Source organism: Colletotrichum abscissum (assembly GCF_030869225.1).
Source record: "Colletotrichum abscissum strain IMI 504890 chromosome Unknown Scaffold_17.1, whole genome shotgun sequence".
In the NCBI taxonomy this organism is placed as follows: domain Eukaryota; kingdom Fungi; phylum Ascomycota; class Sordariomycetes; order Glomerellales; family Glomerellaceae; genus Colletotrichum; species Colletotrichum abscissum.
Genome location: NW_026850065.1, coordinates 268,036 through 288,191, shown reverse-complemented (window position 1 = coordinate 288,191; position 20,156 = coordinate 268,036). Strand labels below are relative to the sequence as shown.

The 20,156-nt window shown below is 50.5% G+C and overlaps 5 protein-coding genes across 5 annotated transcripts; 1 reads left to right on the top strand and 4 right to left on the bottom strand.

Annotated features, from left to right (window-relative positions):
• Nucleotides 1-679: 679 nt before the first annotated feature.
• On the bottom strand, nucleotides 680-4,723 carry CABS01_07749 (major facilitator superfamily transporter; the record flags this gene model as incomplete). The annotated part of the gene is made up of 9 exons (XM_060541111.1): nucleotides 680-2,131; nucleotides 2,213-2,449; nucleotides 2,926-2,983; nucleotides 3,087-3,165; nucleotides 3,228-3,245; nucleotides 3,296-3,341; nucleotides 3,398-4,342; nucleotides 4,417-4,574; nucleotides 4,675-4,723. 9 exons carry the CDS (start codon nucleotides 4,721-4,723, stop codon nucleotides 680-682), a joined length of 3,042 nt encoding a protein of 1,013 aa, XP_060402611.1.
• Nucleotides 4,724-6,193: 1,470 nt separating this feature from the next.
• CABS01_07748 (MNNG and nitrosoguanidine resistance protein) lies at nucleotides 6,194-7,584 on the bottom strand (the record flags this gene model as incomplete). The annotated part of the gene is made up of 2 exons (XM_060541110.1): nucleotides 6,194-6,865; nucleotides 6,922-7,584. 2 exons carry the CDS (start codon nucleotides 7,582-7,584, stop codon nucleotides 6,194-6,196), a joined length of 1,335 nt encoding a protein of 444 aa, XP_060402610.1.
• A 1,780-nt stretch (nucleotides 7,585-9,364) lies between these two features.
• Nucleotides 9,365-14,224, bottom strand: CABS01_07747 (ABC transporter; the record flags this gene model as incomplete). Its single annotated transcript, XM_060541109.1, has 1 exon — nucleotides 9,365-14,224. The coding sequence occupies one exon, from the start codon at nucleotides 14,222-14,224 to the stop codon at nucleotides 9,365-9,367; it is 4,860 nt and encodes a 1,619-aa protein (XP_060402609.1).
• Nucleotides 14,225-16,620: 2,396 nt separating this feature from the next.
• CABS01_07746 (uncharacterized protein) lies at nucleotides 16,621-17,432 on the top strand (the record flags this gene model as incomplete). The annotated part of the gene is made up of 3 exons (XM_060541108.1): nucleotides 16,621-16,668; nucleotides 16,764-17,096; nucleotides 17,157-17,432. 3 exons carry the CDS (start codon nucleotides 16,621-16,623, stop codon nucleotides 17,430-17,432), a joined length of 657 nt encoding a protein of 218 aa, XP_060402608.1.
• Nucleotides 17,433-17,613: 181 nt separating this feature from the next.
• CABS01_07745 (uncharacterized protein) lies at nucleotides 17,614-18,243 on the bottom strand (the record flags this gene model as incomplete). Its single annotated transcript, XM_060541107.1, has 1 exon — nucleotides 17,614-18,243. The coding sequence occupies one exon, from the start codon at nucleotides 18,241-18,243 to the stop codon at nucleotides 17,614-17,616; it is 630 nt and encodes a 209-aa protein (XP_060402607.1).
• Nucleotides 18,244-20,156: the final 1,913 nt, after the last annotated feature.

Below are 20,156 nucleotides of genomic sequence, written 5' to 3'. Positions count from 1 at the left end.
GCTGGAATACGCCTCTGCCGCTGTCAGTGTCTTGGCTTTATGTACATCCCATCGAATTTGGCAATTCCACGTCAAATCCTCCAGCGTGCAAGTCGATGATGCGTGGTGCAAAAGATCCAGTGAGACGACCAAGTCCCTGTTAACAATTTCGCTGGGATTGCTATGCCATACAGCCATTTGATTGGTTGAACACGTACTTGTCGCGACGAGGTACATTGGGCTTTCGACCCAGCTCCGAGATGACATCAGAGGTCATGGAGTTGCGCTAGAAAAGACACTACCCCTGTCCAAGGTAAGTCTGCAATCTGTGTAAGTAAGCAGGCGGGCGTCTCGGCCTTCGTGCTTTTTATCTAGTGTCGGCGGCTCTCGAACTTGTACTGAGCGTTTAGCACCCTCGATCTTATGTTAGCTTGAGAATCATGATGCATCTCTCGATTAGGTTGCGGAACCTCGATCCCAGCTTTGATGAAGAAGCCGGTGCAATGTCAAGACCAACCAAGGCATGTCGCAGTAGATTCTGCTAACACATGGCCCGGGACCCCACGTCAACAGAGAACAGAATTTGAAGTGATATCACGGCGTTCTGACTGTCTGATTAGTACCTGTCAGGGCCAGCCGTGTATTTGAAATACTTAGCTGAGACATATGTTTCTATTGTGCACCAGCAACTTCAAAACTATCAGACCAGTGCATCTAAAGTGGTTTGACTCTTTTCCATCGTAATCTTCCAGACCTTCGCAAATCGTGAAGAGTTCAGCTCAGCCGTGACTTTTCCCAATTTTCCCTCTCCTTCCAGGCGGCTTTCCGCTAGCGGACCAGCAACGATGAATGATGATGATTGTGGAATGGTTGGAGTTTCTCCGGCGGCCACGTCCATCAGAAGACACGCGTTATGCGGACCTGGAGCCTTGAACTTGAAGAACAAACAGAAGCCGTTTTCAGTTTCTGCGTTCTGAACATGTATATAAGGGACCTCTTCTTTGCCGCTAGTTTCAACGTCGTAAGAGAGCATGATGGAGTGGCTCCAGGGGCCACTACTGACCCAACGATCCGCCGGGGATGCCTTCACGTCGTAGTACCCATGATCCAGTTCTTGTGGCAACTCCACGACGATATGCTGCGCATCGGAATCTTTGCCCCACAGCGATTCCATATCTTCCGGATCTTCAGCCCTGACGAGGATGGTCTCAAGTCTTGCCTGCTTAACCCAATTATCTGGAACTGAGACAAAGCCAAGCTTGTGACTGCACCTGTAGAATGGCTCAAGATCGTTTTTTCTCTCGAGATAGAGCCCTATCTGACGGCCCGCTTTGTTACAGTTGAGTATAGCTATCGTGCTCGTTGGAGAGAAAGTGAATGAGATTCCTGCAGCGGAACCAATCTGCTCATTGTTATCTCCGGGGATGAATGAGAAGCCATATTTCGAGCTGCTCGGGTCTAGTATCGGCATCTCGATCTGGATGCCTCTATTTGTGAACGAATACGGTGCCACGCGATGGTCGGCATCGATCCTGGTGACGCTGCCAGACTGATCAAAACAAGAGGGGGACTTGGCGAGAAACCCAGTGTTGCGAGACGGCCTGTCTGAATGTCCAGGCAACAACCAGGCAAATATTGACTGGTCATCCGTTCGCCTCATGATCTCTTCCTGAAGTCTGATGAACGCCATTTCACCTTCGCCGTATAGTAGAGGCATGCTAACCCCGAATAACCCAAGCAGACAATACGCCTGATCTTCGACTCTGGTAGTCTTTCTCTTCGCAGCCCAGGACATTCTCTGGGCGATGCTGTATCGACCTAGGATTCCATATTCGAAGAACTTGTGGTCGATACCGGTAATCTTCCCCAGAGGTTCTCGCATCTGGTCTCGTGTGCCAATTTCGTACCAGTCATCTGAGTAGAATATGACGGTGGAAGGTGCAATGAGCTCCTGAAGCGTCCAGCCACGCGTGAACCACCGACTATTCATGAAGCTCTTAGAGTAGCCACCGAGAACATCAACATCTTCCTGGGTGACGTCTTCAAGGTATGCATAACAGACACGAGAGTTTTGATACCAGACCCACATGGAATTGATGGCCTCCGTCAACTCAGATGAGCTTGTCTTGTCGATGCAACAAGTGTCGATCCACTGCGAAGTCAATTAATGGGAACCTTGCTATTGTTGCGGGAGCTCAGGGTCAGGGACACTGGGCTGCCAGGCTCAACTTACTATGTAGTCGAACCCATCCGACGATGCCTGATTACAAGCCCCATCCAGTTTCGTATAACCTTTAAGACTAGACGCGTTTCCAGCGAGCAGGTCCTGAAGTGTGACTTCTTCCAAGCCCCAAGTATGAGACAGGATAGCATATGGAATGCGAGAGTGGGTGAAAACGCGCAGTTCCTTCGTTCGTGTGTTCAGGAGCCGCATCGTATCTGTAAGGATTGGTTTCAAGCCAATAAGAGCCTACCGTAAACATCAACTTGGGGCGTTCTGAAGCTGAACAGGACTGGTCAAACTAAATGCGGGGGAATATGCAACTAAATGAAGAACCAGATGGGTTTTCTCAATCAGGACGATAAATCTCACCTGCATAATCTATCACGTGTAACTACTGCGACGAGTAGGCTAGCTACATGCACTTATGCACGCCTCCGGTTTTGGGGTACCATCAGGAAGGCACCACAATGGCTCACTTGAAGGGCACAACTTTGTGCTGGATGGGATGAGTTTGGATTGAACACTCAGCTGCTAAACTACCTCGATTGATTACCCTATGACATGTAGCGGAATGATGGGTGCCTGTAACCAAGTTGACTCTGTTCAGCTTCTGTGCGTCCATCCAGGCGGTGATCTCTCTTTCCAGCAGCTCTGGCTTTGTTTTCATATAAGCAATAGAATATGCCGAACACTGCCAACAGAACTGTTAAACTTTGTCCGACAAGATTGATCGTGTGTCCAGTGAAGTACTTCGGGGCGTCTTTGAACGTGTAGGTCCACCTGTTGTAAACATCAGTAAAATTGCAGGCATGGCTTGATCAAAACCAAAGACTGATGTGCGTTGTCATAGCCTTTTGGCAGGCTTTTGGAGACCTCTACTTACGTCGCAACAATTCCACCCATGGTGCCAATGGAGACAACGTAGGCACTGGTTACTGCGCGTACGGAAGGGCCTGCCGAGTCTATTGTCGAGTGCGTCAGCTTGTTTCACTTTCTTCAGTCCGACCGAAGGTCATAGACTTACTATTCATCGCCCAACTCACTGCAACGATGTTAGCAAAAGAATCAGACAGCAAAAAGGTGTTGACTCACAAAATCCTGGACCACCTGGGAAAGCACCTGCAGTGACAAAAAATACCTAGGATCATTAGTGAATGTACGAAGGAGGCAGACAAAAGGACAGAGAGCTCTTACGCCCATATATCTGATGTTAGCCTCGGTCGCAAATCGCAAAATGGCGAAACCGATAACAGCAATCATCGAAAACACGGCAAGGTATATACCGCGTTGACGTGTTCGGTCGCTGAACCACGCGATGATGATGGCTGTGATAGCAGCCACAACGTACGGCGGTACAGAGTACAGCTGCGCTCGCGTCGCAGTCCAGCCCAAGTCAGCAAGAATGGTCGGCATGAATACCGAAATTCCCTGAACAGTTATGTTGATCAGGAAAAAGCCGAAGGCGCATGTATAGTTATGGATGCAAAACACGGCTCGCTTCACGTCGGAAAGAGTGACTTTCTGATCAACATCGGCCTTGTGCTGGCGCTGCAGACGCTCTGCCGCAATTGCTCGTTGTCTTTCGTCAAGGAAGTAAGCGGTAGCGGGACTTGTGGGCATCCAGAGAGGTGCGAAACCTCCGAAGAGCATTGTGACGAATCCCTCGAAGAAGAATATGTTCCTCCATGTATGGATAGGTGCACTGTCGAACCCCCATTCCGGAATGCGAGAAAGACCAGTGGCAAGCAGGCCACCGAATGCGCCAGCTAATGACGCTGCTGAAATGAAGATTCCCAGCCGGAACAAGAGTTCTTCTCTCTTGTAGAAGCTGCTCAGAAAGAAGGAGAACCCTGGCATGGCACCGCCTTCGAAGATTCCCAGGAAGGCGCGGGCAACGATGAGTCCTTCATATGAGCGTACGAAAGCCGTGCAGAGTGAGACTAAACCAAACCCAACGACAAGGAATGGCAGGTAGAATCGTGGGCCGACGCGTTTAAGAATAATGTTGCTTGGCACTTCGACGAGAAGGTAGATGATGTAGAATATTGACAGGGCCCAGTTGAACCGGTATCCTTCAAGGTTGATATCCTTAGCCATGCCCTGGATCCTGGCATTTCCGATATTCGCTCGATCCAAAAACTACCCCGAAGATAGGCAAGTCAGTGGCGGTGCGACAGCCAGCTAATTTTTGACGGGAGGAGAAAATCACATACGCAGAGAAGGTACAAGGTCGTCACCAGTGGGACAGTGTGCCAGTCGAGCTTACGCTTGATGACCTGTTCCTCCTCTTCCGTCCACTCCAACTGTACGGGTTCGTCCGCATACTGGATAGACTCGGACTTGACATCGACCGTCGTCGGCTCGTTATACTCTGTTTTAGACATTGTCAATCGTTAAGGCCTGGCTCTGTCACGAATACTGAGAATTACTCCTGCGCCAGCAAACAGAGAGGGGTAGGGAGGGAAGCTTACGTTTCTTATCAAACTCGATTGGTATCTCGTCTATTGTGGAGAGCACCATCTTGACAGCTGGGCCGAGACGATGCTCGGAATCCTTTGAACGCGACCTTCCGAAAATACTACGTTGACGGCTGGAAAATTTGCCTAGCAGCTTGTGGATGCGACGTTGAAAACGGCCAAGCCCATTTAGTGTAGCTTCAATGAGGGGTCAAGGTAGTGACCGGCCCCTATTATTATCTATCCAAAGCCACTAAGGAGCGGGAAGCAAGTTTGAATAGCTGGCACGGACAGTTTATCACTTTCAGACTTTCTTCGGCAGATGTCTTCTGCATTAAAGCCCAGCCCTGTCCCGGGTGGCCTTCGTCCAATGACCCTGACCCAGGTGCCCGTCAAGGGGGGCACGTTCGGCCCAAGAATGCGGGGTACGGGAGGAAGAACACTTGGATTTCTTGGGATTTTAGTCTTTTCCCACAGTTCAACACAGATTGAGTCGCATTGAGGTGGGCGGCCGTGGAACTGAGGGTTGGCATTTCGCTGGGGTTTGTGCTGAATATGGTTTGGAGTCTGCCACGCCCGCCCAGTGGGACCGCTTTCCCAACCTTGGGTCTACACTAACTTCACTCGACCATCTGAATTTCGAGGCAAAAGGCCTTTCCCCACGTCGCAAGCCGGAAAGGAAATCTGGTTACCCTTTGCGAGTTGGTATGTTACCTGTTACAGTCTATGTTTTCATCAAACGCTTGGGACAGTTGGTTTTCATCCGGACTCTTCGGAACCGAGTTGCTAACAACGGGTTTCACTACTTTGACGTCAAAGCCGTTACAGGATGACAGAGCACAATGATGAAGTCAGGTTATTGAAGTATGTCGTGTAACTGCAGGCTGCTTCTAGGCGTGCAAGCATGAGCGCCAGAATTCCGAGAGGGGTGATTACGAATACCACCTAGATCATGGTTGCCAGCATATCCACGCCGCACTCACGCCGCTCCGATGCCACCTTCAACTCTAACTTCGATAGCGAATCAGAACCAAAGACCCCCAGGATCACCAATGGTTATGTACAGACGGTGTACACTATGGCGTTCATGTGATCTCATACTTATTTGTTGCCAAGGCGAACGAGAGGCGCCCTGGGTGGTGGAATGGGGTCGTCAGATGTTTTCGCACGGCCAATAATTAGTGCTCCGCGAGGGATGCTTCGAGTGAAACGCGCCCCGAGAGAGTCAATCCTATCATCGGTTCCATAATCGGATACAGCTGCATGGTCAAAATCAACGGCTATCACTTGCATCTAAACGTAAGTTCAGCGAAGGGTCCTAAAGATGACCCATGGGCTTGTGGTCGCGTAAGGAGTTATGCCATAATCCGCCTTGCTATGCTATGACACGTCTTCACTGCGACACCCGCGTTTGCTACGTGTCTTGTATTGAGAGTTTTACAGTCACAGCGTTACTCAAGTGTGCCATCATGCAGCACATTGTTACATGCCATGTTCCAAGAGCTATCAACTATTTAGTCAAATCGCGACAATCTCACAAAGCCCGAAGAAACCCCCTTTTCCGTCTTGGCGGCTCAACTCCCGGTTGCTTGGGAATTTGCTTCTCGAAATCATACCTGTGCAAGTGAAAGTGTGGAAGTTTTGTCCCCTTTCGACGTATCTCTTTTTCATCTTTCCACCTCAAGATGTAACATGCGGGGACGAACAAAATCGTGTTAACCGACACCCACGTAATCAAAACGCCAAAGTTGAGGCCAATGCGCGAGTGCAAGTCGAACAAAATCTGTCGGCTGCCTTCAATCACATGATGATAAGGCCATGCATACGCCCACCGGTAAAACCCTGGGGCAATATCGGGAGGCCAGAATCCGGTCAACGTGTTCGTGAGAGTCCAAAACGTTAACCACAAACCAACCCATCGAGGGCCGATAACCATGGCCATGTTCTCACAGGCCATTCCGAGTGCTGCCATGCCGAAGAAGTTCAACAGCCAGAAGACGATGAACGAGGCTTTCCCATAAGCGTTCGGATTCTTAGCGACCTCCACTGCCGAAGCTGGCGGATTGGATAAGGGAACTTGGAAGACAAGCGATATCAAACAGTAGACCAGCGACAAGAAGAAGTAGGCTGCCATGAGTGATAAATATCTGCGTATGACGTAGTGCCAGTAGTGCACGGGAGGATGACCCTCAGGCACAATGCATTTCTACATAGCAACCTCGGTATCAGTTTTGTACCAAAGCATCAGAAGCTCGGACTTACCATGTCGTCTGCAAGGTAGTAGGTGAAACCGAGATGGGCGATGAGAAAGCTTAGCCCAAAGGTAACTGCCGGAATTGCCGCAGGCGGCCCGAACGGCCGCAGATCTAACATCAAAGGTGACACCCCGGGGTTGACGGCACTCGCGGCCTGCCGAAGAGTCTCCTTTGTCAGGGAGTCATTGGCCATTACCATGCCGCCCCATGTTTTGCCGAATGTTTCTGTCAAACTTGACGTGAAGGACGTGAGGCTTGGCAAGATGTAGCTATATGTCATAAATGAATCTCGGCCAGACATGGTGATGATTTGGATTGCGCCTGTTGGATCGTAGGAAGAGTTTCCGATCGAGACTGCCTCTTGCAATAAAGCTGTTGCGTTTGGATTTATGATGATTGCTGACCAGGCCTTGAAGTGATAGACCGCTTCGCGAACCTTCATGGGGTCGAATTCGAACTCGTTTGCATCGCGTATTTGATATCCGATTGATGGTATGGGGCTCCACAGCGTCTCATTCGCCAATTTTGTGACCGTCGGACCTACTAAAGGCGTGATATCGTTGTAGGGAGCAGATTTGCCATCAAAGTCGACAACAAAACAGACGAGAGAGGTGAGGTTTTCCTCGATGCGAAACACAATGCCCCAATAAAGGCAGAGGATGAGGAACATCGAGAAACAGATGATGAAAGCTGAAGATGGTGAGCTGTGGCTGCAAGTGAGCGCGTAGAGCGCGGATGAGACTTACTGTTTCTGCACCACATCATAGAGATATGCTTTCGTATTTAAGCAAGCACAAGGTAAATTCCATTAGGCACTGTGAAGATTTTCGAGGCTGAGCCTATGTTGGGCTGCACTTACTGCTGCCAACCCTGGGTCCCACCAGCTGACTGATTGCGATGGAAGGTTTTCGTGCTCAGGTAAGCGACTTTTCATCCAATTCCCGACAAGGTCTGCCCTTTGAGTATCGAGGCTATTCAGCACGCTGTTTGACTGGTCGTCTCGGGAGGCTTGCGCTGCTGCGCCGGGTTCTCGGTGACCGCCGTTGTCGACGTCGGTATCTATGTGCATTTCGGACGTTGCACAGTTGCGGTAGCCTGTAGGTAAATGAATGACTCTGGCCTACCTTATTCTTCGAAACTTTGAACTCAGTTACTGAACTGCATGTTTTGTACTTAAGAGCAAGGTCGACTTCCGTCGCAAAACCTCCGGCAGTGTGTTTTTGATGGCCTATGATTGACATAGTTACCCACAGTTATATGACCTCACCAGCACAAATTGTGGAGATCAGGGGCGGACATGTCAGTCCGGATGGATAATAATTCGTCATTTAAATGCTCTGATACATGTGTCCCTTGAGTCAATGTGGGCTTTGCTCGGTCGGCCAGAACTTGTAGTTTATCTAGTGGGTCATTCGGGTGATCGTCTTCTCAGCTGAAGTCCAGGCTCAGTTTAATCGGTTCTCAGTCAGGGATCAACTCGCCTTCTCAAGTAGAGTATCAATCTTGACAGTCTCTGCAGGCCATCGGACCTTTCCAACCAACAGACCAGACGCTCCACTTTGCATGCAGGAGTCACCAATAACTTGATCAATGAGCATCAGCTTGCCCTACCCATATTTCTCAAAGCGGGTTCATGATCAGTCTCATTCCCCTGCGTTAAGGCAAGCATCTTGACGTCAAAAAGATGTCAACTAGGCCAGGTGGGGTAAAGAGCCTACAAAGAGTCTCCTCAGTAACTCTAGTCTTTCCAGGAAATCCCACAACGCGCCCAATCTGTTTGTTTGTGGCAACCAGCCGGAGAACTTCGTCCGCGACTTCGTGTGCTATAGAATCTTGAGGGTTTTGACATGGCTTGACATGTCATAAGGCAGATCAGCTCCATCGTAGCCACTTCAACTTTGAAGTGGAGCTCGCCAAGATGCATATGAGGAAGTGGTGATTGACGAGGACGCCATTCACTACAATGGTTGAGGTAATACCAGTAGGACTGCGATAGTCTCTATTCCCGAGGAAGAGAAGTCTGTCTATTGATACCTTCATCTACTTACTCGAGTAGCCCACTCGAACCATTGACTTGCTTCTTTCCAGTCCCAACCACAAGTTAGACGCTCGGCAGAAAGGGCCAGTCTGTGTATAACCTGACTTGAGTAGGCTTCAAGGTTGTACAAGTGCATTTCCTATCAAGGAGATTTCTCCATGTGCCAGAAAGTAGTCAGTTACCTGAGTAATCAGATATCCAATATTACTATGCGCTGTGTTTCGACCTCTGAATGATTGTTCCGTGGATTGGAGGGGTCACAACATCATACCATCCTAGTACGTTGAAACGAATGTGGGGGAAACATTACGATAAGGGACTTATAAAGTCTAGATTTAAGAGCTCTCCGGGCCATTCAAATCATCTCTAGTCTTACAAGGCCGCAACGATAGCATTGCATAGCAAGCGGTGGCTAAAATCCAAGTAAGATCTTTCGCCAATTGATCTTCTTCTTTCCATTCTCAGTGGCAGTTGTTCCGTAACCCTCCTCTTGCACATTATGCTGCCCAACGATGGAAAGGAAGACGTCGTTCAACGTCGTGGGACTGACACTTTGATGCTCGATGCCCAAGATATCCTTGTTCTCCTCTAACATCACGATAAGTTGACCGATTGCACTCAACTGGCAGTTCTCACTACTCTGCATCTCTCTTCTGCTCTGTTGGCTCAGCTGAGATCTTTGCAGCACATCTGATGCCGTGACTGAGAACCGCAACTGGCCGTGAAATGTTTGAGACTCCACTTGGGCCGAGGGAAATTGCTGTAGAACCCAGTCTCGCATGCGATCCATCTCTTCCGATTTCGAGTGTGGAGCAGTGCGGCTGACCAAATGAACATATAGTGAGTCTCCGAAGCGGCTTTGGAGCTTCTCAACTTCACCTATGGCTAACATGCGTTGTGCGATAATGCCAGCTCGGTTAGCAAGTGCATCAGCCTCTTCCATGCTGTGGGTTGTCAAAAGTATAGAACGACCTGGCACAATTGTGCTGAGTGTTCGCCACATGATGCGCTTCGCAGCAGCGTCGAGGCCTAAAGATGGCTCGTCAAGCAGTATCACCGACGGGTTCCCTGTGAGGGAGATCCCGAGGGAGAGTTTACGCTTGTTGCCCCCTGATAAGTGTTGCGCCATGACATTGGCATGGGCATCGAGGCCGACGGCACGCACAACGGCTTGAACTTGCTCCTCAACATCGCCAATTCCACGCAGTCTGGCGTAATGCCGGAGATGTTCAATAACAGTCATGGACTCGACTGCGTCGAACTGTGGACACACTCCGAGATTTGCCCTGGCTCGTGCTCTCTGGTCGGTGACGGAGACTTGCTCGACGAAAACATCGCCGCCATTACGGCTCGGTTGGGTATCACCCCGGATCAGTGAGATGGTTGTCGATTTTCCGGCGCCGTTGGGACCGAGAAGCGCGAACACTTCTCCCTGGCGAACACCGAATGAGACATTGTCAACAGCAGTGAAGCTACCGAACTTCTTCGTCAGATGTTTGACCTGAAGCCCGTCGCTGTTCGCAGTCGACTCGACCCGCAATAGCTCGCTGGCAATCTCTGGGTCTTCGTGTGCTTGTTCAGCTCCGTCGCTGGAGTTCCTGCTGCGCTTGAATATCGCAGGTAGCTTGTTCTCACTGTCGTGGTAGAGAAGAATGCCAAACAGCAGCATCGCCTGCAGGACGAGGTAGAGGATTGGACCTCCATACGCCTTGGTCGCGCCTGGATATCCAAGACCAGTAGCGGAACATGCCAATGAGAAGGTATTGAGACCAATGAGAAGGGCTCGGAAGACGGATGTGACGGGAAAGAAGGCCGAGATAGTGTAATGTCCTATCAGAATGTTGCGATCTGTGACAATGGACGGCGAAAAGGTGACGATGTAGAGAAAGGCGATCAAATAGATCGCAAAACCGACACTATTGTAGGCCATTATTGCAGCAAAAGTCGCAACTTGGCTGTTGGTGAACAGCGAAACAACATAAGACAGCAGAATCGAGGCAATGCCGTATAACAAGAGCACTGGAAACAGGTAGCCAGGGGCGTACCAGATGTCTGAGGAGACGACCAATATGATAGCTGCAACTAGTAGAGGGAGAAAGAAGACCCCAAAGTCGAAGATGAGGTGCGACGTCCATGTAGATAGCGACCGCACTCCGCTGGAGTACTGCAAGCCACGAGCGTGGCTGTGTCTCTCAGCGTTGGGATACAGTCCAAAGAACGACGGAATAATCGAGCAAACGATGCTGAAAAATATGGCCAACTGAACTGTGGATGAGGTCGAAGAGGGGATGACGCTGTCAAATGGGGTGTATGTGGTCGCAATGCTGATATTTGTCTTGACGATACTGAGCAGGTTCTGCATGATGACCGCTGAGAGGACTGCCCCTGTTCCCTCATTATCTGCTCGGTAGGCAACTGTCGAGATTGTCTCTGGGCTGCCGGCCCAAAGCCCACCTGGAGTGACATTCTTACGATTGTCTTCCATGTATCGCGTAAGGTCGGCGTAGGTGGCACTTTGCGCAAGTTCGGTATTCGTGGAGCTATTGGGTCCCGGAAGCAAGAAGCCAAAAAGGTCGCCAAATGATGAGCTAGAGAAAGAGGAAGAAGGACCAGCAGCGATAAGAGCTCGGTCAAAGGCCTTCCTGTAGTCATCGAAGCCTTCTGCAGAAGCTTGACTAAAGTCTGCCACATCGCAGCTAGCAGGGCTCTCGTCGGCGATAAGGAGCTGCATAATTGCTGCTGCAACGATCGGAACAAGAAATACGATGGCGTATGGAACCCAGTTGGTCTTGAGTAACGTGAAGCGTTTGCGAATCAGAGTAGGGATTTGCTCAAAGATTCCCGTCTGACGGCCAGATTGAAGCCCCAACGAGTCTTGTCCACCATTAACAATAGACTTTTCTGTGAGGCCTTTGCCAGAGTCGACTGACCCATGGGCTCTACCCTGACTAAGGGGTTGAAGACCCTCCCCTTGCACCTCATCGGCCACATTGAGGAACACATCTTCAATATTTGGACTGGAGATGCGGTAGGAAATGCTTAAAGTCTCAAGATGACGGATTACATCGGCGGCGATGCTTGATGATGGAGCAGTGTAGATGATGGTATTTGATGCCACAGCTAATGTAGCGCCGTGTATTTCTGGAGGAGCTCTCAAATCCTTTGCATTGAGAACATGGATACGGTAGCCGTCTCCGAGAGCGTTCTTCAGGGCTACAGATGAGCCTTCGGCCTTCAGGCTGCCCTTAGATAGTATCGCAATGTTATCGGCAAGTAAGTCGGCTTCGTCGAGGAAATGCGTCGTCAGAATGATGGTCCTTTTGCCACGTTCCGAAAGAAGGATGTCCCAGATCTTCCGTCTTGAGAGCGCGTCAATGCCAGAAGACACTTCATCAATGCAACAGACGGCACTTCCACCAGTCAGCATCATGCCAAGCTGGAGTTTGCGCTTTTGCCCGCCAGACAGATGTCGTGATTGGGACTTTCGCTTTGTCAATAGGCCAATCGAGTCGATCAAGTGCTTGGAGTCCTCCTTGCTCGCAAGGCTCCACGGAGACTTGAGCTGATTAAAGATCGTGATGTGTTCGGCCACGGTGAGCTCATCCCAAAGAACGTTCTTCTGGGGCACGATACCAATCCCACCAGAGGCATCTAAAGAGACACCGCCATGGTTGAACCGGCTGATCCCAGCGATGGCATCGAGAGTCGTGCTCTTTCCACTTCCATTGGCACCGAGAAGTGCTAGGATCTGGCCCCTCTTTGCCGTCAGATTAAGACGATCAATGGCCACTGTAGGAGCACGAGGCTTAGATATGAAAGAGAACAGCCGTCGAAGAAAGCTCGGGCGATAAATTTTGGTCAAGCCGTCAATGACTATAGCTTCTTGTGGCCGGACACCGTCACCCTTGTAAATTTTACGACTCTCGGAGCCGACTCCATGAATTTGACGTTCAACGTAGGCGGCAAGCAGTGGGTAGAAAAGGAACTGCAGGATCAGGAAGATCCAGATTGCAATGCCTGGAAGGGTAGAATTGCTTCCTGGTGGCGTCTTGAGAAGATTCATCGGTTGTCCCTCGCCCTCAAATCGCGCCATGGATCTTACAAAGAAGACAAAGGCGCATGGGGTGAATAGCAGGCTCAAGACAGCGACGGCGACAGTGTTTGGGTTGGGGAGTGCCTGTGCCAAAACACCCAGAAGAATATAGACCAGAGAGTTGATGACACCGGAAAGTTGAGCCTTCTTGAAGAATGTCGCGCCGAGGATGGCTTGCGAAGTAAGAGCCAGGCCACCAAAGATGAAGAAGACTAGAACAATACCAATGCTAGTCTCTCTCCATATCATGCTCCTCGCTATGACTGATGCTACGACCCAGCCTGGAAAGTAGATTGTGGCGAAAGAGTAGAAATTTGACAACATGCGGATGACCTGGGGCTCCCAGTCATAGCGAGTGGACATCATTGAGTCAATGAGTTGAGAGAGCCCCTTTTCTCGCTCAGTTGCGACGTGACCGGGCAGATGGTAGCTAACGCCAATCAGCGCTAGGATGAAGGAGACTGCCAGATAATCGATGAAAGTCTTTTGGTATTTCCTCCGGACGCTGGCTTGTCTTTCGTCTTCGGTCTCGTCGGTGAAACCCCATTCCTGGACATTCTTGAGAGACGCTGAACTACCATTTGTCGAGTTCAGACTGGCAATTGCAGAGTCGACGGCATGTTGAAGAGGGAGCGTATACACTTGAACATCACTATCGTCGTTGTTGACCTTGAATGATGACCCAAAGACTCCATCCCCTCGCAACGTGTAATTCCAAAGGCCTCCATCACCTTCGGTGGGGGAAGAATGGAAAACGACGGCACCGTAGCAGGTAGTAGTCGCACGGAAAGATGAGCGGCAAATGGAGCCAAGATCGGAAGGATTTGTGATTGTTGTTGAAATTTTCCCGGCTGCAGAAACCTGAGCAGAGATTGCCGCTATTACGCGGTCTACATCGCCGCCTGATAGTCCGCTATTGACGAGAACCACAGTGTCACGAGAGCCATCAGAAGCGGCCAGGCCTTCCGCTAGTGATCTTATAGGTCGAGAATCTGCAATTCCAAACTCGTTCGATGGGCCGTTGAGATTCTTGCCAATGCCAAGATACACTGTGAGTATGATAGGTAAAAGGATTGCGGTGTAGATAGTTGAGACGGGGTGGCGGGCGAGAAGTATGATGAAGTTTTTATTCGAGAGCACACCGACTTGGCGCCATAATGCGGACTTTGGTGCCGCCATGGCAGTATTGAGCGGCCAGTCGGCGTCAGGCTGCCGATCGTGCGGTGATATAAGGAGGAGTATAGTCGTGGGAGTCGGTGACGTGGTCTTCTGCGATACTTATGGGAGGAAATTACTGGCAAATTGTTTTGAAAAGAAGAAGATGGAATCCTTGGATATGTCGAACTAATTCCCAGAAGAATCACTGGCATCTCACAAGATATTTGAAGGGCCATAGAGATCGATAAAGAGCCAGGAGTCAGGGACAACTTTATGCCAAGAATGGCACCTCCATGTCAGCATAGCTATAGGGCTAAGCGATACAGATATATCTGCCCAACGGTCATGGTGGTAAGCGAGGACGCCTTCCTGACATTTGCTCTTTTGGGACATTCAAGAGGCTTCGTCTGGCCAGGGAGCTGCACACGTCACAGGCTAGAGCAGGAAACTGGTGCAGAAAGGACATGATATGAGAAAACCTCAGCAGGGGCTAGATGAGGCAGACACGCTCTGAAATCGTGGCAGACAGGTCTCATTGGACAGGTCTCGATGTGTTGATGGATGGCGGAGGATTCCACGTGCGTCTTCGCGTCTTCGCTGGGCCAGCAACCCCTTCTGTAAAGTGCTAGACTATGTCTGAATGAACTTCCAATTGCCTAATGTGGTTAGCATATGACTGTCAGATCCATCAGCCACCGATGCCGCCAATGACGGCATTAGTTCCAAGCCCTGGAGAGGCACAGTTCCTGGATGCCTGAGATTGTTGGGGTCTTTATGCGACCTCTAATAGCCATTTTGGGAATCGCTCAGCTTTGCATACCGCCCGACTTGCCAGTCTCCTGATGGCTACATGTTCGACACGCCCAAAGCTTGTATGGATGTCGCTGATTCATATTCGAGCCATTGCCAAGAAAGTGCACCAAGGGCACGAGTGCAATCGATGCAACATTATTGATCTTTTGTTTCGATTGGCATTGCCTTTTACATTAGCACGTGGTGGCTAGCATCGCCAGTGCTCAAGTCCGTCAAACGGTTGCAACAAAGCTGACAGCATTGCCTAATCGGTGCTCACCATTTAGTTCTCTGCATCAACATTGTGACGTAGTAATTTCGCGATTAAATTCTGCACATCAGGGGATTTAAGAGTGTTTCTTTCCGCACTGCATAATGTATTGCCCTGTCAGGCGGAAGCCTTCAGGCCATCGCTCCCGTTTGATTTGAGGAGGTGGAAGAGTGGGATCGTTATATACTCAAAGTACTCGACCTGATTTTGCTTCCATTGGCATTCCGTGTGTGGTTTCTCTATTAATACCAGGCCCGCGAACACCAGTGTTCGAGGCTAGATCGCTTCAATTTACTTTCCCACCTGTGTCAGAGATAACCGCCCCCACACCGAAAACTCGGCATCCACAACACTCATCTCCGATGTGGGTATAGCTTCATCGGCCCTCTGGCGCAACGGTAGCGCGTTCGACTCCAGCTTGAGACTCCTCGAGATGTTATCGAAAGGTTATCTGTTCAAATCAGGTGGGGGTCAGTATATGCACACGCTGAGCGCAGGCTTTTTGCCTCGTCGTGTAACTTAGTTATCTACCAACCTATGAAGAAGAACATGAAGGAGCCATAGCAGCATGAAACGTTGGTAAGCCTTCATCATCTTGCAAGCAACATACAGTAACGACTCCAAAGTGAGTATACTGGAGTCTCAGCCATGTGGAAAATGTTCTTCAATGCTTATTGTGGATCAACTAGGGCTACGTTTTGTCTACCCTTGACCGATGTCACTGACCGAGATTGACCGAGACTCACCGAAAGGACCGAAAACTCACTCATCGTTACTGAGGTAAAGCAATGGCCTGTCGCCCCAAGGAGCACCACTCGCAATCGATTACACGGCCTTTGTAAGATGAGAATCTGATAACAATCATGTGAAGTCAGTCCCTTAGCTCATTCGTTCTTCCCTCCACTGCCCCTCATGCCGGGACTAGTGACCCCCAATAACAGAGGTCTCAAGCTACTGGCTGATAGTTAGATCTTGTTTCTTTTTATTCAACTCATTTCCAGCTAAGAATTTCTCTACATCTGGCCACTAAAAGCTGGCCCAGAAGACTTTGATGTTCTATCTTCCTTGCCCGTCACTACATCTGTGGCCGGATGTCTCCTTGGACCGAACCCAGGAAACGGAGTAATCCCGCCCTTGATGGCCTAGATAATGGTCCGAGCTTTCGGTGCTGGCCCGCAACCCCGCGTCTTCAAGGTCGGAGCTTCGCTCGGTACGCCGGCAGGCACTCGAATACACCCCGAACTTGCCTTATATATGTAATCGGTCATGAGAAGAACTTTGAATTGACAAGATTCAATCAGTGAAACATCTGGGCCTGAGCTGTTCAATTACTAGTCTTACACAAAACGCCATAATGTCCCCTCGCGCTCTGAAAGCTCTTCGCAAGTTCACCTCCTGTGACGTAAGTGCATCTCTGGCCAAGGTCGTCGATCGGCCGGCTTCAGCCATCAAATCTTATCAATATTGTATCAAAGTAGTCAATAACACTTGGGTCAGATTGGGGATGCTCTTGTCAAGCTCAAATACCCCCAAGGGGGGTTTCTTGATGGGATCCGCATGTTCTCGCCGGGCGCGTCAGGACGCATCTTCGGCCCCGCAGTGACCGTCGAGATGGTGGAGATGAGCAATACCGCGGCGCCCAAGCTAGACAAGCACTTCGTCGACCACAATCAGGAGGGCGGCATTATGTACGTCCAGCAACCCAAGGGCTTGCCTTCGGCTTGCTGGGGCGGGCTGATGTCTACGAGAGCAAAGTATCTCGGGGCGGAGGCTGTGGTTATTGATGGTCGCATGCGAGACGTTGGAGAGCACAACGAAATGGGATTCCCCGTGAGTTTTCTTCCTCTGACAGTAAAGGAGGGGATGAAAAAACCTGACTGCTTTGGTTAGGTGTTTGCGCAAGGCACTTCGATTCTCGGATCCAACACTTTCACACGGGCTTCAAGAATCAACGTGCCGCTCCAATTCAAGGGAGACCTTTGGATCAATCCCGGCGACATTCTGGTGGGCGATGCCGACGGCGTCGTGGTTACTCCTGTTTCTCTGGTCGAGAAGGTGGTAGCTCTATGCCAGGAAAGGGCCGAAGTTGATGAGAAGATGTTTGTCGAATTGAAGAAGGGGGCTTCCATGGGAGACCTCATCAAAAGCGTCCAGAAAGATAAATGACTGTTGTAAGGTGGGTAATATTTAGCAGCTTGCAGTGCAGCCAGAAGTTCTCACGCTTTATACAACGTCTTATCGCCACTGTAAAAGCTTGATCGCTAGACCATTCCCTTGATTTTGACTTTCACGACATGTTGCTTCTTCTCGAGCCCCGGTTCGACCGCGGCCAATCTCATCAAATTCTTCACCGTCCAAAGATATGGCTTGGATTCTGAACCATTAGCAGATCCCACTCCTCATCTGAGAGCCAAGACCTCAGGCTCTTGAGCCACGCCGCATCATCTACCTCGAGATACGGCGTCTCCCTCATGGCAGCCTCGTGTGTCCGGACCTTCATTCGCGGCGTATGCGGCCAATCGCTGCCCCACAGCACCCGGTGCTTGTTCGCATCGACAAATGCGCGCACTAGAAACTCCACATCCGAGTATCCTGGGCTGTCGTCGCTGATGCGATACGGTGCGCTCAGCTTTACCCACAGATGGCCGTCCCTCACTAGTCTCATCACGGCGTCAAATCCTGGCTGGGTCGTCGGGTCCTCGCGATGTTCACCGGGCAGCAGACTTGTCGCGTTCAGCAACGCAAAGTGATCTGTAACCAAGATGACGCCTTGCGAGACTATGACGTCTCGGACGAAGGGCTCCAGCGTGGTCCAGAACTCGGTGCGGGTCGTCGTCATCGTCAAGCTCCATGGGAGCGATAGGTCTGTAATCCTGTTCAGATGCGAACGCAGAGCAACTTTCTGTAGCTCGACATCTTCCATAGCTTTGTACCGATACAGGTTCACGCGAAGGCCGCGGACACCCGCTCTGTGCATCGCAAGTAACTCCTCGTCTGTCGTCGTTTCAGGATCGATAACGCCAACGGCCCGAGTCTTTTGGCTTCCGAGCCGGGGGATGAACGCCTTGAGAGACGTGCAGTCATTCCCGTAGGATAATCCATGTGTGAGTACAGATCTCGTGATGCCTAAGCTTCTTTTGAATTGTTCAAACGCGGCAATCGTCGCGGGCGGCGGAGTTAGATGCCTGTTTGGGCTGTAAGGGAAAGATTCGGCTTGACGACGACGAAAGTGCTTGAATTAGCGGGTTTTTCGTTGATGATCTGGCCGCCAGAAAGAAATTTTCGCATGACAGGTAGACCTACGTTCGAAGATATGGTGATGAGTATCCCATCCGCCGCGCGGGAGCAGAACGGGTTGTCTCTCCTCAGTCGATGTAGCAGAAGGAGGCATCGCAAAGGAATCAGTCAATGCGAGAACGTTTGCCAGTACTGGTGAACGACAATGCACTCGTGGCTTTGATCGGCGACGAGGGCTCTCCCAGCCAACGACGCCATCATTCATATAACAGTCATCTTCACTCGGGTTCCTCCGAGCGGTGGTAACAGTAGCACGGAGACGATGGTTTATGCCAGCACTACGGTAGTTAGAGAAAGCAGACACAAAAACGCATCTTCGACACGTTCACGCGACAAGATCATCAATTGTCTGCAGGTGAACAATCGAGGAAGTTCCTCCAAAGGAGCTATCCGTGTGAGAAGTATCCGGCTGGCGGATTGCTCCGTCAATATCCGTACGGGAAACGAGTACCCCGTACGGGTGCCAGGTGGTAACAAGACAAACCTGTTCCAAAGGAGACTGGTCAGAGCGTCTCCGTGGAATGCGTGGAAACCGTGGATTCCACGCGATGCGTGGAATGCTCCCCTTTTCCCCTCCCTGGCCTTGCCAGTCTGACGCTACGGTCTGGGGTTTGGATTCTAAGCTTTGGACTTTGCGTGTCAATTCATCCGCTCTACTCCGTAACGTACGTTAGAATAGCCACAAGGGGTGGCCTGTAAAGAGCGAATTGGGGCTAATCCGAGCTGTACATAAACTCTACATCGAGCTTCAGCGGTCTACGGATAGCCTACCGTACTACGGAGTAGTAGGCCAGTGTCCCTAATTCAACCAATAACCCACATGCTAGCCAGCAAAAATGGATAGCGAAGGCTTGCTAGTTCATGCATCATCGCTACACGAAGATGACCACTGGTATTGCCTTGACCTACGCCTAGGCCTCTTCAAATCGACATAGAGCCGCATAATTACACCTCCGGCCTCTTTTCATTCAATGATTATTCTGGTGCAGCCGCCACTGGCCCTGTGTTCCTGCTTAGAGACGTGATACATCAAGCTCACTTACATCCGGCGGAGCACTCATTCCCGTCACCGCGAGTCAGATTAAGTCACACTCCTGCGTGCCAAAAAAAGCCAAGCGAGCGTCCGACCGAGTACAAAGGTAAACCCGTAATGAACAATGCAGCTTTTGAGTTCATTCCACTCCCCACTGGGAATTTTCGTCCCAGCCATCCTTGGAATAAAATCAAGCCGCTCCGCGATGCTGTAGCCTACTATACGCCCATCGCCAGTGCGTTCTGCGTCTCAGATGTATCGACTTCGAGGCGGGAGGCGATTCATCAAGTGCGATTCCGCGAGAATAAAATTTGCCGAGGGGTTCCTAGGTGAAGGATTTCATCAAGGTTGACGGGAAGATCGTAAAGCTCACTTGGGCAGCATGGCAGCGAACTGACAAGTCCCAGCGGGAAGCTAGAACATCAAAATCACAGAAGTCTACCTATAACACCAAGGCCGGTAGTGCGATGACGGTGGATCAATCGTGCGACTAGGCTATCGGGAGGTGTTGTGCACGGAGGGCCTACGGCCAGCGTGCTCCCCGATGCCCCGAAGCACAT